Consider the following 11,974-nt stretch of genomic DNA (forward strand, 5'->3'; position numbering starts at 1 on the left):
AGCGGTGTACGTGGGGGCTGCAGCGCGCACCTGTCGGGTTGATGCGTAGGAGGAGCGCCGTGAGGAGCAGCAGCGCGACGGCGACGGCCACAGAGAGCAGCGGCGCCTGAAGGCCGTGTCCAAGACGAGTCCGGGACACGTCTCGGACGTGACCTGGCGGCACGCAGCGTCGTCGGTGCAATCGCGCTGCCGACGCGCCGCCGGAGTCCGCTCTGCAGCAGCCAGCTGTGCCGCTGCAGCAGCCAGCTCTTCTGCTGGCGGCCGAGCAGGCTCGCGGCGGCGTGGCTGCGCCCCTCCGGCGGGGAGGGCGGCAGCGACGCGGGCGGCGACGTGAAGAGCGGCTCCTACGACGTGCGGGTCACGTCGGGTGAACTCGGGCGATCTCGGGCGATCTCGGGCGATCTCGGGCGATCTCGGGGAGGCGGCCTCCTCCTCGGGCGAGAGCTGTGCGCTGTACTGCGCCAGCCACGCGACGAGCTCCTCGCCCGCACGGCCCGGCTCCCACCCTCCCAACGCCTCCTCCACCCCTCCCCCCTCCGCCTCCCCCCCTCCCGCCGCCGCCTCCGCCCCCCACGAAGCGCCTCCCGCCGCACCCCACCCACCCCAGGGGCCACCTGCCGCCACAGCCCAAGAGCCGACCGCAGGGGCCGCAACGCCCCACGCGCCTCCCTCCGCCTCGCCGCCCTCCGTCTCGCCGCCCTCCGCCTCGCCCCCCGCCGCCTCGCCGCCCGCCGCCTCGCCCCACAGCAGCTCCTCGAGCAGCCCCGGAGCGGCGAGGGGCCCGTCGCTCCAGCGGCAAGCAGGCAGCGCACAGCCGTTGCTAACGGCGGCGGCGGCGGGAGCGGCGGGGGCGAGCGCCGACTGCAGCGAGAAGGCGACCTCGCCCGGATGGCCGGGCCGCCCTTCTCTCCAGCCGCGCCTCTCGTCTCGCCCGCGGCAGTCTCCTCCCCCCGTACTCAGAGGCGGCGCGAGAGGCGGCGCGAGAGGCGGCGCGAGAGGCGCGAGAGGCGGCGCGAGAGGCGGCGCGAGAGGCGGCGCCGCGGCAGCCGCCGCCGCCGCCGCTACATCGCAGGGGGGCGTGCTGTCGGGGCGAAGGTGTTGCTGTTCGCCGCCACGCCGCACGTGTGGCAGAGGGACGGAGAGGACGGGCTTCAGCGTCTTGCCGACGCGGAAGCCGAGGGAGCTGTCTTGCAGCCCGGCCGGGAGGGGCGAGAGGCCAGGCAGGTCGACGTGCGTCGCGTCGCGAAGGATGACGAGCTTTGCGCCAGAGCAGCACTTCGTCTGATTCACGATTCGGTGCGCCGGAAGGACTGAAGGCGGCGTGCTCTTGCGGCGGCTTGTGCCGCTGCGCGGAAGATTCCATACCCCCACCGAGTGGGTGTTTGCGATGCCCTCGTCGCGGAGGACCCGGACACGACGCGCGGGGATGAAGATGGTACCCTCGCGGCACCGGGGACAAAAGTGCTCTTTGAAGGCACCGCTCATCGGACGGACAGGCGGGCAGGTGGCGAGGCCGGCAAGCTCGCCTCCCCAGCACCGCTCGAGCGGCCTCTCATCCGACTCGAGCGGCCTCTTGAAACGGTCCATGCCGGCGCTATGCAGGGAAGAGTCGGCAGTGCGGGCACGTCTTCCACCGGCGCCGGCGGATATTTTCGCCAAGTACCCGGTACTCGAGTACCGATGGAGACTTGAGCACTTGAGCACTTGATAGGGTCGATTCCGCATGGTACGGGACCCCTCGATCGTCTCGCCCTCCCTCACTGGTGTGTTCATTGGGGGGGGTCATAACAAACACGGTGCAGGATCGAGGTGCACGCTGCAGAAGCAGTGTCGTCCCCCCTCTCCCCGACGGCGATGGCGGTGTGGCCGATCGAGCTACAAGAGGAGCTTGTTCAGCAGGATCCGAGTGCCGATGGAGACTTCAACTGTGTTGCCGACCCCGCACTCGACTTGCGACGCACAACCCCCTCCCCCTATGAAAACGACGGACACGATGTCCTGGAACAAATCGCCTCCGAAAACGATCTCGTCGATGAGATAGAGCGACGGTACCGATCCGGGGATCCCAGGAAGCAGGATCCCTGCACGGGCCGGCCTGACGCCTGAGGCCAAGTGTACCGGCGTTCTATCTCTGTAAACCCGCTCGCAGGTACCTATTTCTTAGTTGAGGATACTCTCTACACACTCTCGCTTTTCCCTTTCCCCGCCCGCCTATCCCTGCCAGCAACCCTGCGGCTGTCTCTCTGTCTTTTGCTCACTCGCTCTCTCGCTCTCTCGCTCGCTCGCTCGCTCGCTCGCTCTCTCTCTCTCTCTCTCTCTCTCTCTCTCTCTCTCTCTCTCTCTCTCTCTCTCTCTCTCTCTCTCTCTCTCTCTCTCTCTCGCTTGCGTTCTTTATTTCTTTTGGATGTGAGATCACTGACCACCTACCCGATGAGGCGCTCGGCAATGACCTCGGAGCTAGTGGCTCGCTCCGGGGGCTCAGCAGCCCGTTCTGAGCGGCGAGAAAATATGTCCGCCCGACACCGCCTCGGCCGCAGCGTTCTTTAAGCTTAAACCCCTTCTCAGAGAGAGCGGACTCTTGCTCACTCAGAAAGAAAAACACCGCGTGGCCGAACACGTTCGAGCAGAGTCAAGTCTGTTCAACACCGCTCAACATAGCGGGAGCGGTCAACTCCCGCGGAGAGGCTGCTTTCGCCTCCCTCAGTCAGTCGCGCTCTCCTCCGCTCCTCCCTTCTCCTCTTCAGAGCAGGACTTTGCTTTCCTGCTTGATTGAGTGAACACCGCTCTAGCTTGAGCACTTACTTGAGCACTGGATAGGGTCGATTCCGCATGGTACGGGACCCCTCGCTCTAGCTAGCTAGTAAGAGCAGCGATTGCTTCAAGCCGACACCGCTCTCGTGTTATCGAACACCGCTCCAACGTGCGTCGTCTGTGGCTGCATCTGCGGTCTCCATCCCGGTGTCCGCCCCGTGCGACTCTCCTCTGCCCTAGCAATCGTTGGCATGAGAGCTCGCCCCGCGGCCCTCGTCGGCGTCAGGATCGCCAGACGTTTGAAGAGCAACAGTGCAATCAGCTCGGCAAGCGAAGACTTGAGAGGGTTTCTCATGTGGCGTCGGGCGTGCGAGTGAGCGGTCGCGCGCGCATGCTGTCGTGACAGCGGCTAACGGTCGTGAGAGCGGCTAACCGTCATGACGTGAACTTTCCATAGTCTCGTAGATGGGGGCGCGGCGCGGGCGCGGAGACCACGAGACTAGTGCTCAATATCTTCGCTCAATCAGATAGTGCTCAATATTTTCGGCGCACCACGCAGGTGTTTTCTGTGTATTGAGGTGAAGAACAGTCCGGCTCGGACTGGACACCGGTCACCGCGGCGCGTCGAGACATCCAGCTGTTTCATGGAGCTGAAAGTAGCTTGGTCCTCGCCTGTGGCGAGGCACTCCCACGCCTCACGGGGTCCCCCCTTGCCCGGGGGGGCGAGGGAACCCGAGCCTTGGCGGGCAGCGTTCAGCTGGGGCGAGCCTTGGGAGCAGCGTTCAGCTGTTCCCACAGTAGGCGGGAAGTACCTCGCCAGGTCCTCGCCAGGTGCGGCGCACCCGGATCTCGAACTTCGAGTGCTGCGTTCTTGCGCGACGCGCGGGGTACTGCGCGCGCAGGGGGTTCGGACAATTGATTTCTACCTCTCCGGCGGCGCCCGCGGCGCTCTCCAAATACTCGCTCACTATAGCGGCGTGCAGCCGGCGGCGCAGCCACGCCTTGTTGCCCGAGAGGGCCTCGCCACGCTCCTAGCCATAGAGCATAGTGTGCGGGACTACTTTGCGCGGGACGATAGCTACTACTTACTACAGCAGCATTCCCAGCCCCTTTGCCAAAGGTCCGGTTTGAGCGAATTTTGATTAGTTTATAGAACGGTCCCTTGTGCCTTGTGTCGCTGGCGCGCCCCAGCCCAGCCCAGCACGAGGCACCCTCTAGGCACCCCCCTCCCCCCCCCCGGGTCCCGGCGCGCCGCCAGCGCCGAGGAAATTTTTGAGAAATGCTAAAGAGCGGCCGCACACTGCTCGGTACCCCCCCCTGCACACCGACAAACAGCGCGCTTATCTTGCGACCCCCCTGATCAGGTGTCCGCCTGTCACGTATAGTACATAGAAGCTAGAACGTTTGGAGTTGAAGGGCGCGTGTCGCTGTGTGCACAGCTAGCTGTACATAAGCGTCCACCTTGACCTTCTGTGTGTGACACTTGTATAACACTTGTGTGTGTGTCTCACATCCCTCCCTTGGGTTGTCTCTTTTCTTTCTTTTTTCCGGCCTGCATTCCGCCTTTATCGATCTACCTGCTACCCAATTGCCGTGCGCGTTCGCCTCGACGCAGATGACATCTCCTACACGAGGCGCTGCAGCATCCACATCATCACCGGCTCGCGGCAGTACGGGCACTCGCGCATCCGATCCGCGCAAGCGCCGCACGCGCACTGGTGCCCACATGGCACGGCGATGTGCGTCTTCGGCCGGGTGAAGCACACGATGCATGTGGTCTCACCGCCGAGGGTGGACTCAGGAACAACCGCCCGGCCAGTGTCGAAGTCGGCGTCGGCGAGCGAGACGGTCGCCGCCGCTGGCTGAGGCTCTCCCGACACCGCATCGTCGGGGACGGAGTCGGAGCTCGGGTCCTCGGGTCCGATCGAGTCCTCATCGGGGGCAGCGGCAGCAAGCTGCGACGGCGAATCCGATGGCGGCGCAAAGGACTCGGCGAAGTCGGCCGGAGCAGCGGCGCCAATTTCCGGTGATGGCTCCTCTAGTGCCTGTCCCTCTGGCACTACACTCAGCCTCGCCGTCGTCTCGCCGAGGCAGCGGACAGGCACTCCCGCCTCCTTCTCCGCCTCGGGCGCCGCCACCTCTGCATCCACCTCTGCCAAGTCCGCCTCACCCGCCGCCTCGCCGTGCGCCTGCGACGACCCTGCCCTGCCCTTCCCCTTCTTCTTCTTCTTTCCCTTCTTGCTTTCCTTCTTCTTGTCTTCCGCCTCCTTCTCCGCCTCGAGCTCCGCCAGAAGCGCGTCGCCTAGGCACAGGTGTGTGATGAGACGCTGACAAAGCCCAACCTCCATGTCCGCCAAAAGGCGTCTCGCCTCGCCGCTTCGCCTCCGTCTCCTTCGCCGCCCTCGCCGCCGTCGCTTGCTCCTCAATCAGCTTTGCGCACTCGGTGTGGCCTGCCTGCCTCGCATACTGCAGCGCCGTCTTCCCCCTCGAGTCGCACAGCTCCAGGTCCGCACCGCGCTGCAGAAACGTCTCGACCAGAAGCTCATGGCCGTTGCCGGCGGCAAGCATCAGCATCGTGGTGCCGTCCACGCCGTCACACAGGAACGTTGCGTCCATCTGGCCGCCGCTGTCGACCCAAGCCTCAACCGTCGCCTCCCTGCCTCGCTCGGCCGCCCTCCAGACCTCCTCGGGGACCTTACACTCCAACATCCCCTCTGCCCACCGTTCGGCGATGACTTCGGCGAGCGACTGCTTGACGTTGGGACACTGAGCTCCCGACGCTTCCGCCGCCCTAGCCGCCACAGAGAGCTCGTATGCAGAGAGGACGCGGACGCACTCCTTTTGATGCTCACTCTCAGCATAATCCAGCGCCGTCAGTCCCGAAGGAGAGCGCATCGCAAGATCAGCTCCCGCCTGCAGGCGCTGTCCAAAACCATTCTGCTCCAAAAAGCCTGCTCCAAAACAGAATGGTTTTGGACAGCGCATCGCAAGATCAGCTCCCGCCGGAGCACGATGGCGGAATGGTTTTGGACAGCGGCAAGCATCAGCGCAGACATCCCGTCGCCGTCCCGAAGGTTGACCTCCGCCTTGTGCCGCAGCAACAAGACGACCACCAGCTCGTGGCCCTGCTTGGCGGCGGCCATCAGCGCCGTGCGGTGGCTACCGCCGGAGTGCATGTCAATCTCTGCGCCGTGCCGCAGAAGCATCTCGACGATCCGCTCGTGGCCATAATTTGCGGCCATCATCAGCAGCGTGACCTCGCCGCTGCAGTCTCCGACCTCAAGCGTAAAGATCCCGTTACCACGCCCGCCATCAATGAGCCACGCCAGGACCGTCGCCTCATCGCCTGCCAAGGCCGCCATCTTGATCTCTTGGGTGAGCATCAGTGGCATTTTCCAGTCTTCGGCCGCCGAGATCTGTACGTACCTCGCGACGCACTCGTCGCGCGTCTTGCTGTACGCATCCATCCCCTCCGCGATGCGGTCCCAGTGCTCCTCCGTGAGCTTGGGGAAACGTGCCAGCAGATCCTCAAACTCTCTCCTCTGCTCGGCACTCCAATCGCCGGCTCGAGCGCGCCGACCCGCCACCTCCTGGAGGTGTGTCCTGATGGCCTGTTCGCACTCGGCGTGGCCCTTCAGCTTTGCATACTGCAGCGCCGTCCTGCCGGTCACATCGCGCGTCGCCATATCAGCGCCCGCACGCAGCAGGCGGAGCACGACGGTGGGGTGGCCGTGGTAGGCGGCATTTATGAGCGCGGTTCCGCCGTCGCTATCCTGCTTGTTGATCTCCGCGCCACGTCCCAGTAGCAAGTCGACCATTCCCTCGTGGCCGGCGTTGGCGGTGAGCATCAGCGCGGTCGAGCCGTCGAAGTTTATCTGGTCGATCGCCGCGCCACGCAGCAGCAGCGTGTGGGCAAGCCGCTCGTGGCCTCCACTGGCGGCGATCATCAACAGCGAGTTGGTGGTGCCCCATTCGTCCAGTGCAGCCAAATCCCCGCCGTGGTCATCAAGCCATACCAGCACCCCTTCCTCCTCGCCTCGATCAGCTGCGTGCACAACGTCCCGGGGCAGCACCTTGTACCATCCTTCCGGCTTGAAGGCCTTCACGCACTCGGCGTGTCCCCTCCGGTGTGCAATCTCCATCGCGGTCAGCCCGCTCTCATTGCGCAGCCGAGTGTTTGCCCCGCCCCGCAGCAACTTGCGCACGATCGCTGCCTCGCCGAAGTAGGCGGCCGCCATGAGCGCAGTCATTCCGTTGCTCGCCCGCGCGTCCAGGGATGCGCCGTGCTCCAGGAGCAGGTCGACCATGCCGGGCTTGCCAAAGTTGGAGGCGGCCATTAGCAGCGTCAGCCCGGCAACCGGGCCTTGGGTGAAGGCTGCGCTCGGGTCGCCGCCGTCAGCGAGATAGGCCCGCGCCGCCGCCTCGTTGCCTCTCTGGACCGCCTGCAGGATAGCATCGCGCGCCGGCGCCATTGTTCGCGGGGATGGAGCTCTCGCCGCGCTTGGAGCAGAGATAAGTACAGTAGCCGACGGCGACCGCGTTTCACGAACATGTTTTCCGCTCTTCGGCGACACGGTTTGCCTTGAAGTTACCGCACCGACGCTAAATTCAAGCCCCTTCAAGCCAATTTATGGGCAGGTGGGCAGGAACACTGCTGCTGCTAAGCACCCGCACCGCCCAGTGAGTAGTGTCGCGGGCTAGGATAAGGACCATGATCTGGCTTCCACAGATCCCACATTTCATGATGAGGGAATCAATGCCGAGCAGCTCCGAGTGCTGCGAAGAGTGCAACAGCACAGCTTGCCAGGCCGCCTGGACTAAGTGCAACTGCAGCCCAGACAGACGGCTTGCGGCATGCACCGCCGCCAGCTCCAAGAGTGAGAGGGATACATGGTTGGTGAGGGAGTGCCAAGTCAGTAGCGAGGAGGTCCAAGCCTGCAGGAGGGCACAGCTAATCAAGGCGCAGGCGCGCACCGCCATGACTCCACCCTTGTTGTTCACGAGGCTTGCACGCCCAGCCACCAAGAGAAGCAGCAAGCATCCAAGGCAGAAAAGATCATAAATCAGCCGCCAGGCTTCACGTTGTAGCCAAGGTAGTACAGCTGCCTGCAACACCACCCGCTCCAGGTGATGGCTTGACCCAAAGACGGCGCTGGCTGTGAACCCCTCTGGCTCTGCAGGCGTTGGGGCTGCAGCTGCAAGGGCCACCCTTGCAGCTTGGGTGGCCTTCTGAAAAGCAGGACTGCGGATGGGGGGAGATCCGTCATCGCCCTCTTTATCGCTCAAGTCAACGAGTGCTTTGTGCAGCAAAGTTACGTCAAGGCCCGACGCTCCGGCCAATAGCTGCTCTTGAATGCTTGTGAAGACGGCGCCTGTCACTGCACGCAACTCGGGGCGTTTGAATTTGTCCCACCCTGATGGCAATTCTGAAAATACCTCCGAGATCTTTTCAATACGGTCGGCTGCCCACCGAGACTCCAAGTTTAAGGTGGCAGTCCGGGTTCTGTGAAGAGGGTCGCTCGTCGAATGCGAGCCAGTTCGCTCGCGACGCCGACGCCGACGCCGCCGCCGGAACGACCGCGGCGGCCGGTCGAGCGGCCGCCCCGGCCAGCGGCCGTATCGAGCCTGCCCGTCGCGAAGGTGCGGACCTCACGCGCCCCACCGGCCGCCCGCGCCGCCGCGCCCACGTCGCTCTCTCGAAGCCGAGCGCCACGCCGCTATGACTCCCATGGCGACGACTCCCGTGCTCGCTCCTGGCGCAGGCGATCGACTCCTGACACCCATCGAGCGGATGGGCGCGTTCCCGCCGCGACCCGGTACTCTCGAACGACTTTTGAGGGCAAAAGGTGCCGCCCGAGCCCATTCCCGCCGCCCGCCGCCCGAGATCAGCTGCCACCGGCCAGCGCGCGCGCGGAGACCTGCCGCGAGCGCCTCCGGGGCCCTAGCTGGGGTGAATTAGCAAGCGCCTCGGCACTTTAGATTCGCCCCTCGGGCCTTTCCCCCCCACGGGATCAGTCTCCCGTTCTCTCCTTTTTCAGGGCGCTGGTTTCCGGCCTTCGAAGAACAACCGTTCAAGGCGTCGATGCTCGCCTCCACGCCCGCGCCAGACCTCCGCGATTGGGGTGCCTTGTCGACGGGATCAATTGTGATTCCGGGCGCATTTTTCTGGCATTTAACTCGCACGTCGGCGACTCTTAGTCGCTTCTCCGTGCTAGGAGGCCTCTGTTTTGTGGTGAGGACTAGATCGAAACTAACATTTCGGCACATTTCAGTTAAATACCAGAAAAATGCGCGTTCACTCACAATTCATGTGTATATGAACGGTGCCGACGGGTTTGGCGAGCATCGAAGCCGTCCAGGCGCAGCAACGCGACGGTTTCGGAGGCCGACGGCTCCGAAAGAGCCCAGGTCATGCAAACTAAATCTGAGAAATATTCGCGGGCGTATCGTCGATGTCCCAAAGTCAGCGTTGCGGAGTTGCGAGAAGCGATGGGCGCCCCTCTAAACGCCCATAGCGCCACCGCCTCGCTCGCCCGAGCCGCTCCGACTGGAGGGCGCTGCGCTCGCCCGGCATCGAGCCGGTGCACCACCCGCCCCCAAACGCGGGTCCGGACCCCCCTCGTCGCCAGCGGCAGCCGCTGGCTCGACGAGCAGCACCCTCTCGGCCGCCTCCTTGGCCCGGCCGCCGCTGTCGCGGCTGTCGGGCTCCGCGACAGCCGTCGACCACCGACCAGAGGTGGCTGTGCCGCTATGGATGCGGAAAGTGCAAAAATGCATACGCGCTTTTGTAACCCCGCAGCATGGTTTGATAAAAGGCACCGTTGTCGAGTCGGCGAACTCACCATTTTATTTTCGAGTTTAGGTCTCGTGACGGCTATCTCGACCCGGCGCGCGCGATCTGAAGCTACGAGGCCTGGGTCGGGACTATGAGTGGGCTACATGCCGCTTGCCGCGGCTCCTAGGTCGACGAAACGCTCGCGCTTCACCCTCCCCCCCTCTGACGATAGGTGCCTGCGTCGCGCGCTCACCGGCAGAGAATCTAACGGCGGGCGATGGCGGCGCGCGGCGACGCTTCTGATTCGAAGGAAGGTCGCCCACACACCCTCCAACACGACAACGCCGTAGGTGGGTCGAGGCTGCCCTCCACCCGCTCGCGCTTGCCTCCCTTACCCGACCGGTTCGGCTCCCTCTAGATGGCGCCCGAGACACTTCCGGGCTGCGTTTCTGCCCGCGACAGCGGCGCCTGAGCGCGTGGGCTGCAAGGCCCCTCGGGGAGGCCCGCGGGGCGGCGGGAGAGAGCTCTCCCGCCGTCGTGGCGCACCATACCACCCGTAGAGGCCTCTTTATAGTCGCCTTTTGGCACCTCCTCTCTACACGCCGCCGAGTAGACCCCGCCGCACCGCATCACCGCCCCCTTCCCTGCCCCGTCGCCCTCCTGAGCTCTCCCCCCTTCGCGCCAGTCACGCACAGGACGGCTGGGCCATCGGCCCGCTTGACAGGCGCCCGGGACGGCCGGAGAGCGGCTCCGTCATTTGAGCCCTCTCGGGCCACTCTCGGGCGCGTCCGCCGGCCGGCAGAGCACCGCTTGAGCCCTCTCGGGGCGACTCAGACGGCCCGCCCGACCACCGCCCTCGATCGTGCCGCTCCCACGGCGTCAGTGGCGGGCTGGGGGGGGCAGGCGGCGTCCGCGCACCCCTCGTGGGGGTGACCACCGCTCTCCTCTCACCTCTCCCCCCCCGCCCGTGGCACCCCACGCACGCGTCCCTCCTCAGGGGCGCAAGGCGGCACGTTCAACGCTTGCCTCGGCCCACCTCGCCTTCACGCCCGCCGCCGCGACCAAGGAGGTGGCCTCGGCGGCCCAGACGAAGCCCGTGCGGCTCGTTTGGGAGCCGCGCGCCGTCCCTCTCTCGCCCGCGCTGCTCGCCACGCCGAAGCCCACGTCCCTCCGGCCGCAGGCGCCGCCAAGGAGTGACCAGCGCCCCTCCCGAGCACCTTCCCGGCGGGCAGCGCCTCCGTAGCGGCGCTGGCGGCCCCTGCGAGCCGGCCGGCGCCACGAGTGAGTATTCGAAGGCGCGCGCGTCCCCTCTCTCCCCGGCCCGCCGCGTCTCTCTGACCACCCCTCCCCCTCCCGGGTCAGGCGTGCATCGGGCGTACAAAATGGCCGCGGGGCGCACCTCCAGCGACGCTGTCTCTTTGGCCCGAGCGGTGGGTAACTCCCTGGCCGGGCTCAGGCCCTCTCGGGCTGCTGCGAGCTGCGCGATGCGCGTCCCCTCCGCCGCACGGCCGTGCCCCTGCCCCTCACACTCCGACTCCGCCGCAGGACCGGTCTGGCGACCCGGAACGACCGCCTAGAGCAGCAGCATCGACCATCCCGACCCCGTGGGGGCCGGGGCGGGCCAGCCAGACGTGAGAGCACCCCTCCCCCCCTCTCGCGGCGCGTCCCCTCCTTCCTCCCCGCACCCCGCCACCCGGCTCGCAGCCCCGTCGCCGTCGTGAGTCAGCCCTCGGTCAGGTACTGCCAAAGGCGGCCGAAGCAACACCATCGCTACCAGCGCCACCGTGCCGGCGCTGGTGAGCTCTGCGGCCCGTGTAGCGGCCCCTTAGCCCGTCGCCCGGGCACATGGCGCCCTCACACCTCTCCGCTCCTCGCCCCCGTCTCGCAGGCCAAAATCGTCGACATCGCGTCGGCACTCTCGACGGCGCGCCTGGGCTTGCAGAGGGCGGCCTGGGCGGTGCGGGGTGGCTGGGCTGCCCCCCTCCCGCGGTGCGCCAAGCCTCGGGGGTCGGGGAGACCATCTCGGGTCGCCGAGGGGGCGGGTCGGACGCCCGATCCGGCTGCTGGCCGGAGGACGTCGCCGGCTCCGCGATTTTGGGCGCCCCAGTCGCCTCCAGCCGGGACGAGCGGCGCCAGCTGGTAGCTGGGGCCGCAGGGCGGTCGGGCCGACACCGTGTGCTAGTCGGGGTGGGTTGTCTAGGGGCGTAAAGGTCGGTAGAGTGTCCGTTTGTGGCCTCCGGACGGGCTCTGGTCGGGAGCCCGCCGGGCCGGCTGAGGCTGTGTGTCCGTCCACTGTGGACCCAGTGATGGCCTAGGAGCCCTGCACGGACGGTGTTTATGCTATATAACACCTAGGGACCGCGTGGGGTGGGCGGCGAGCCGCGCATCGGCCGACAATGTGCCGGTGTACGCGTTTCGGTCACACTCAGGGCCCGTTTTGCATGACCT

The 11,974-nt window shown here is 65.9% G+C and overlaps 2 protein-coding genes across 2 annotated transcripts in view; both read right to left on the bottom strand.

Moving 5' to 3' along the window:
- EMIHUDRAFT_107297 (hypothetical protein) overlaps positions 1 to 1,587 on the bottom strand; it is a gene marked incomplete at both ends in the record, with an annotated part of 2,941 nt that extends 1,354 nt beyond the window's left edge. Inside the window, 4 exons of the mRNA XM_005758016.1 lie at positions 31 to 106; positions 154 to 344; positions 615 to 879; positions 1,123 to 1,587. Coding sequence (XP_005758073.1) covers positions 31 to 106; positions 154 to 344; positions 615 to 879; positions 1,123 to 1,587 — 997 coding nt within the window. The remainder of the gene's footprint in view (positions 1 to 30; positions 107 to 153; positions 345 to 614; positions 880 to 1,122) is intronic.
- Positions 1,588 to 4,376: 2,789 nt separating this feature from the next.
- EMIHUDRAFT_107298 (hypothetical protein) lies at positions 4,377 to 5,099 on the bottom strand (the record flags this gene model as incomplete). The annotated part of the gene is made up of 1 exon (XM_005758017.1): positions 4,377 to 5,099. The coding sequence occupies one exon, from the start codon at positions 5,097 to 5,099 to the stop codon at positions 4,377 to 4,379; it is 723 nt and encodes a 240-aa protein (XP_005758074.1).
- Positions 5,100 to 11,974: the final 6,875 nt, after the last annotated feature.

This window comes from Emiliania huxleyi (genome assembly GCF_000372725.1).
Source record: "Emiliania huxleyi CCMP1516 unplaced genomic scaffold EMIHUscaffold_89, whole genome shotgun sequence".
NCBI classification, from domain to species: domain Eukaryota; phylum Haptophyta; order Isochrysidales; family Noelaerhabdaceae; genus Emiliania; species Emiliania huxleyi.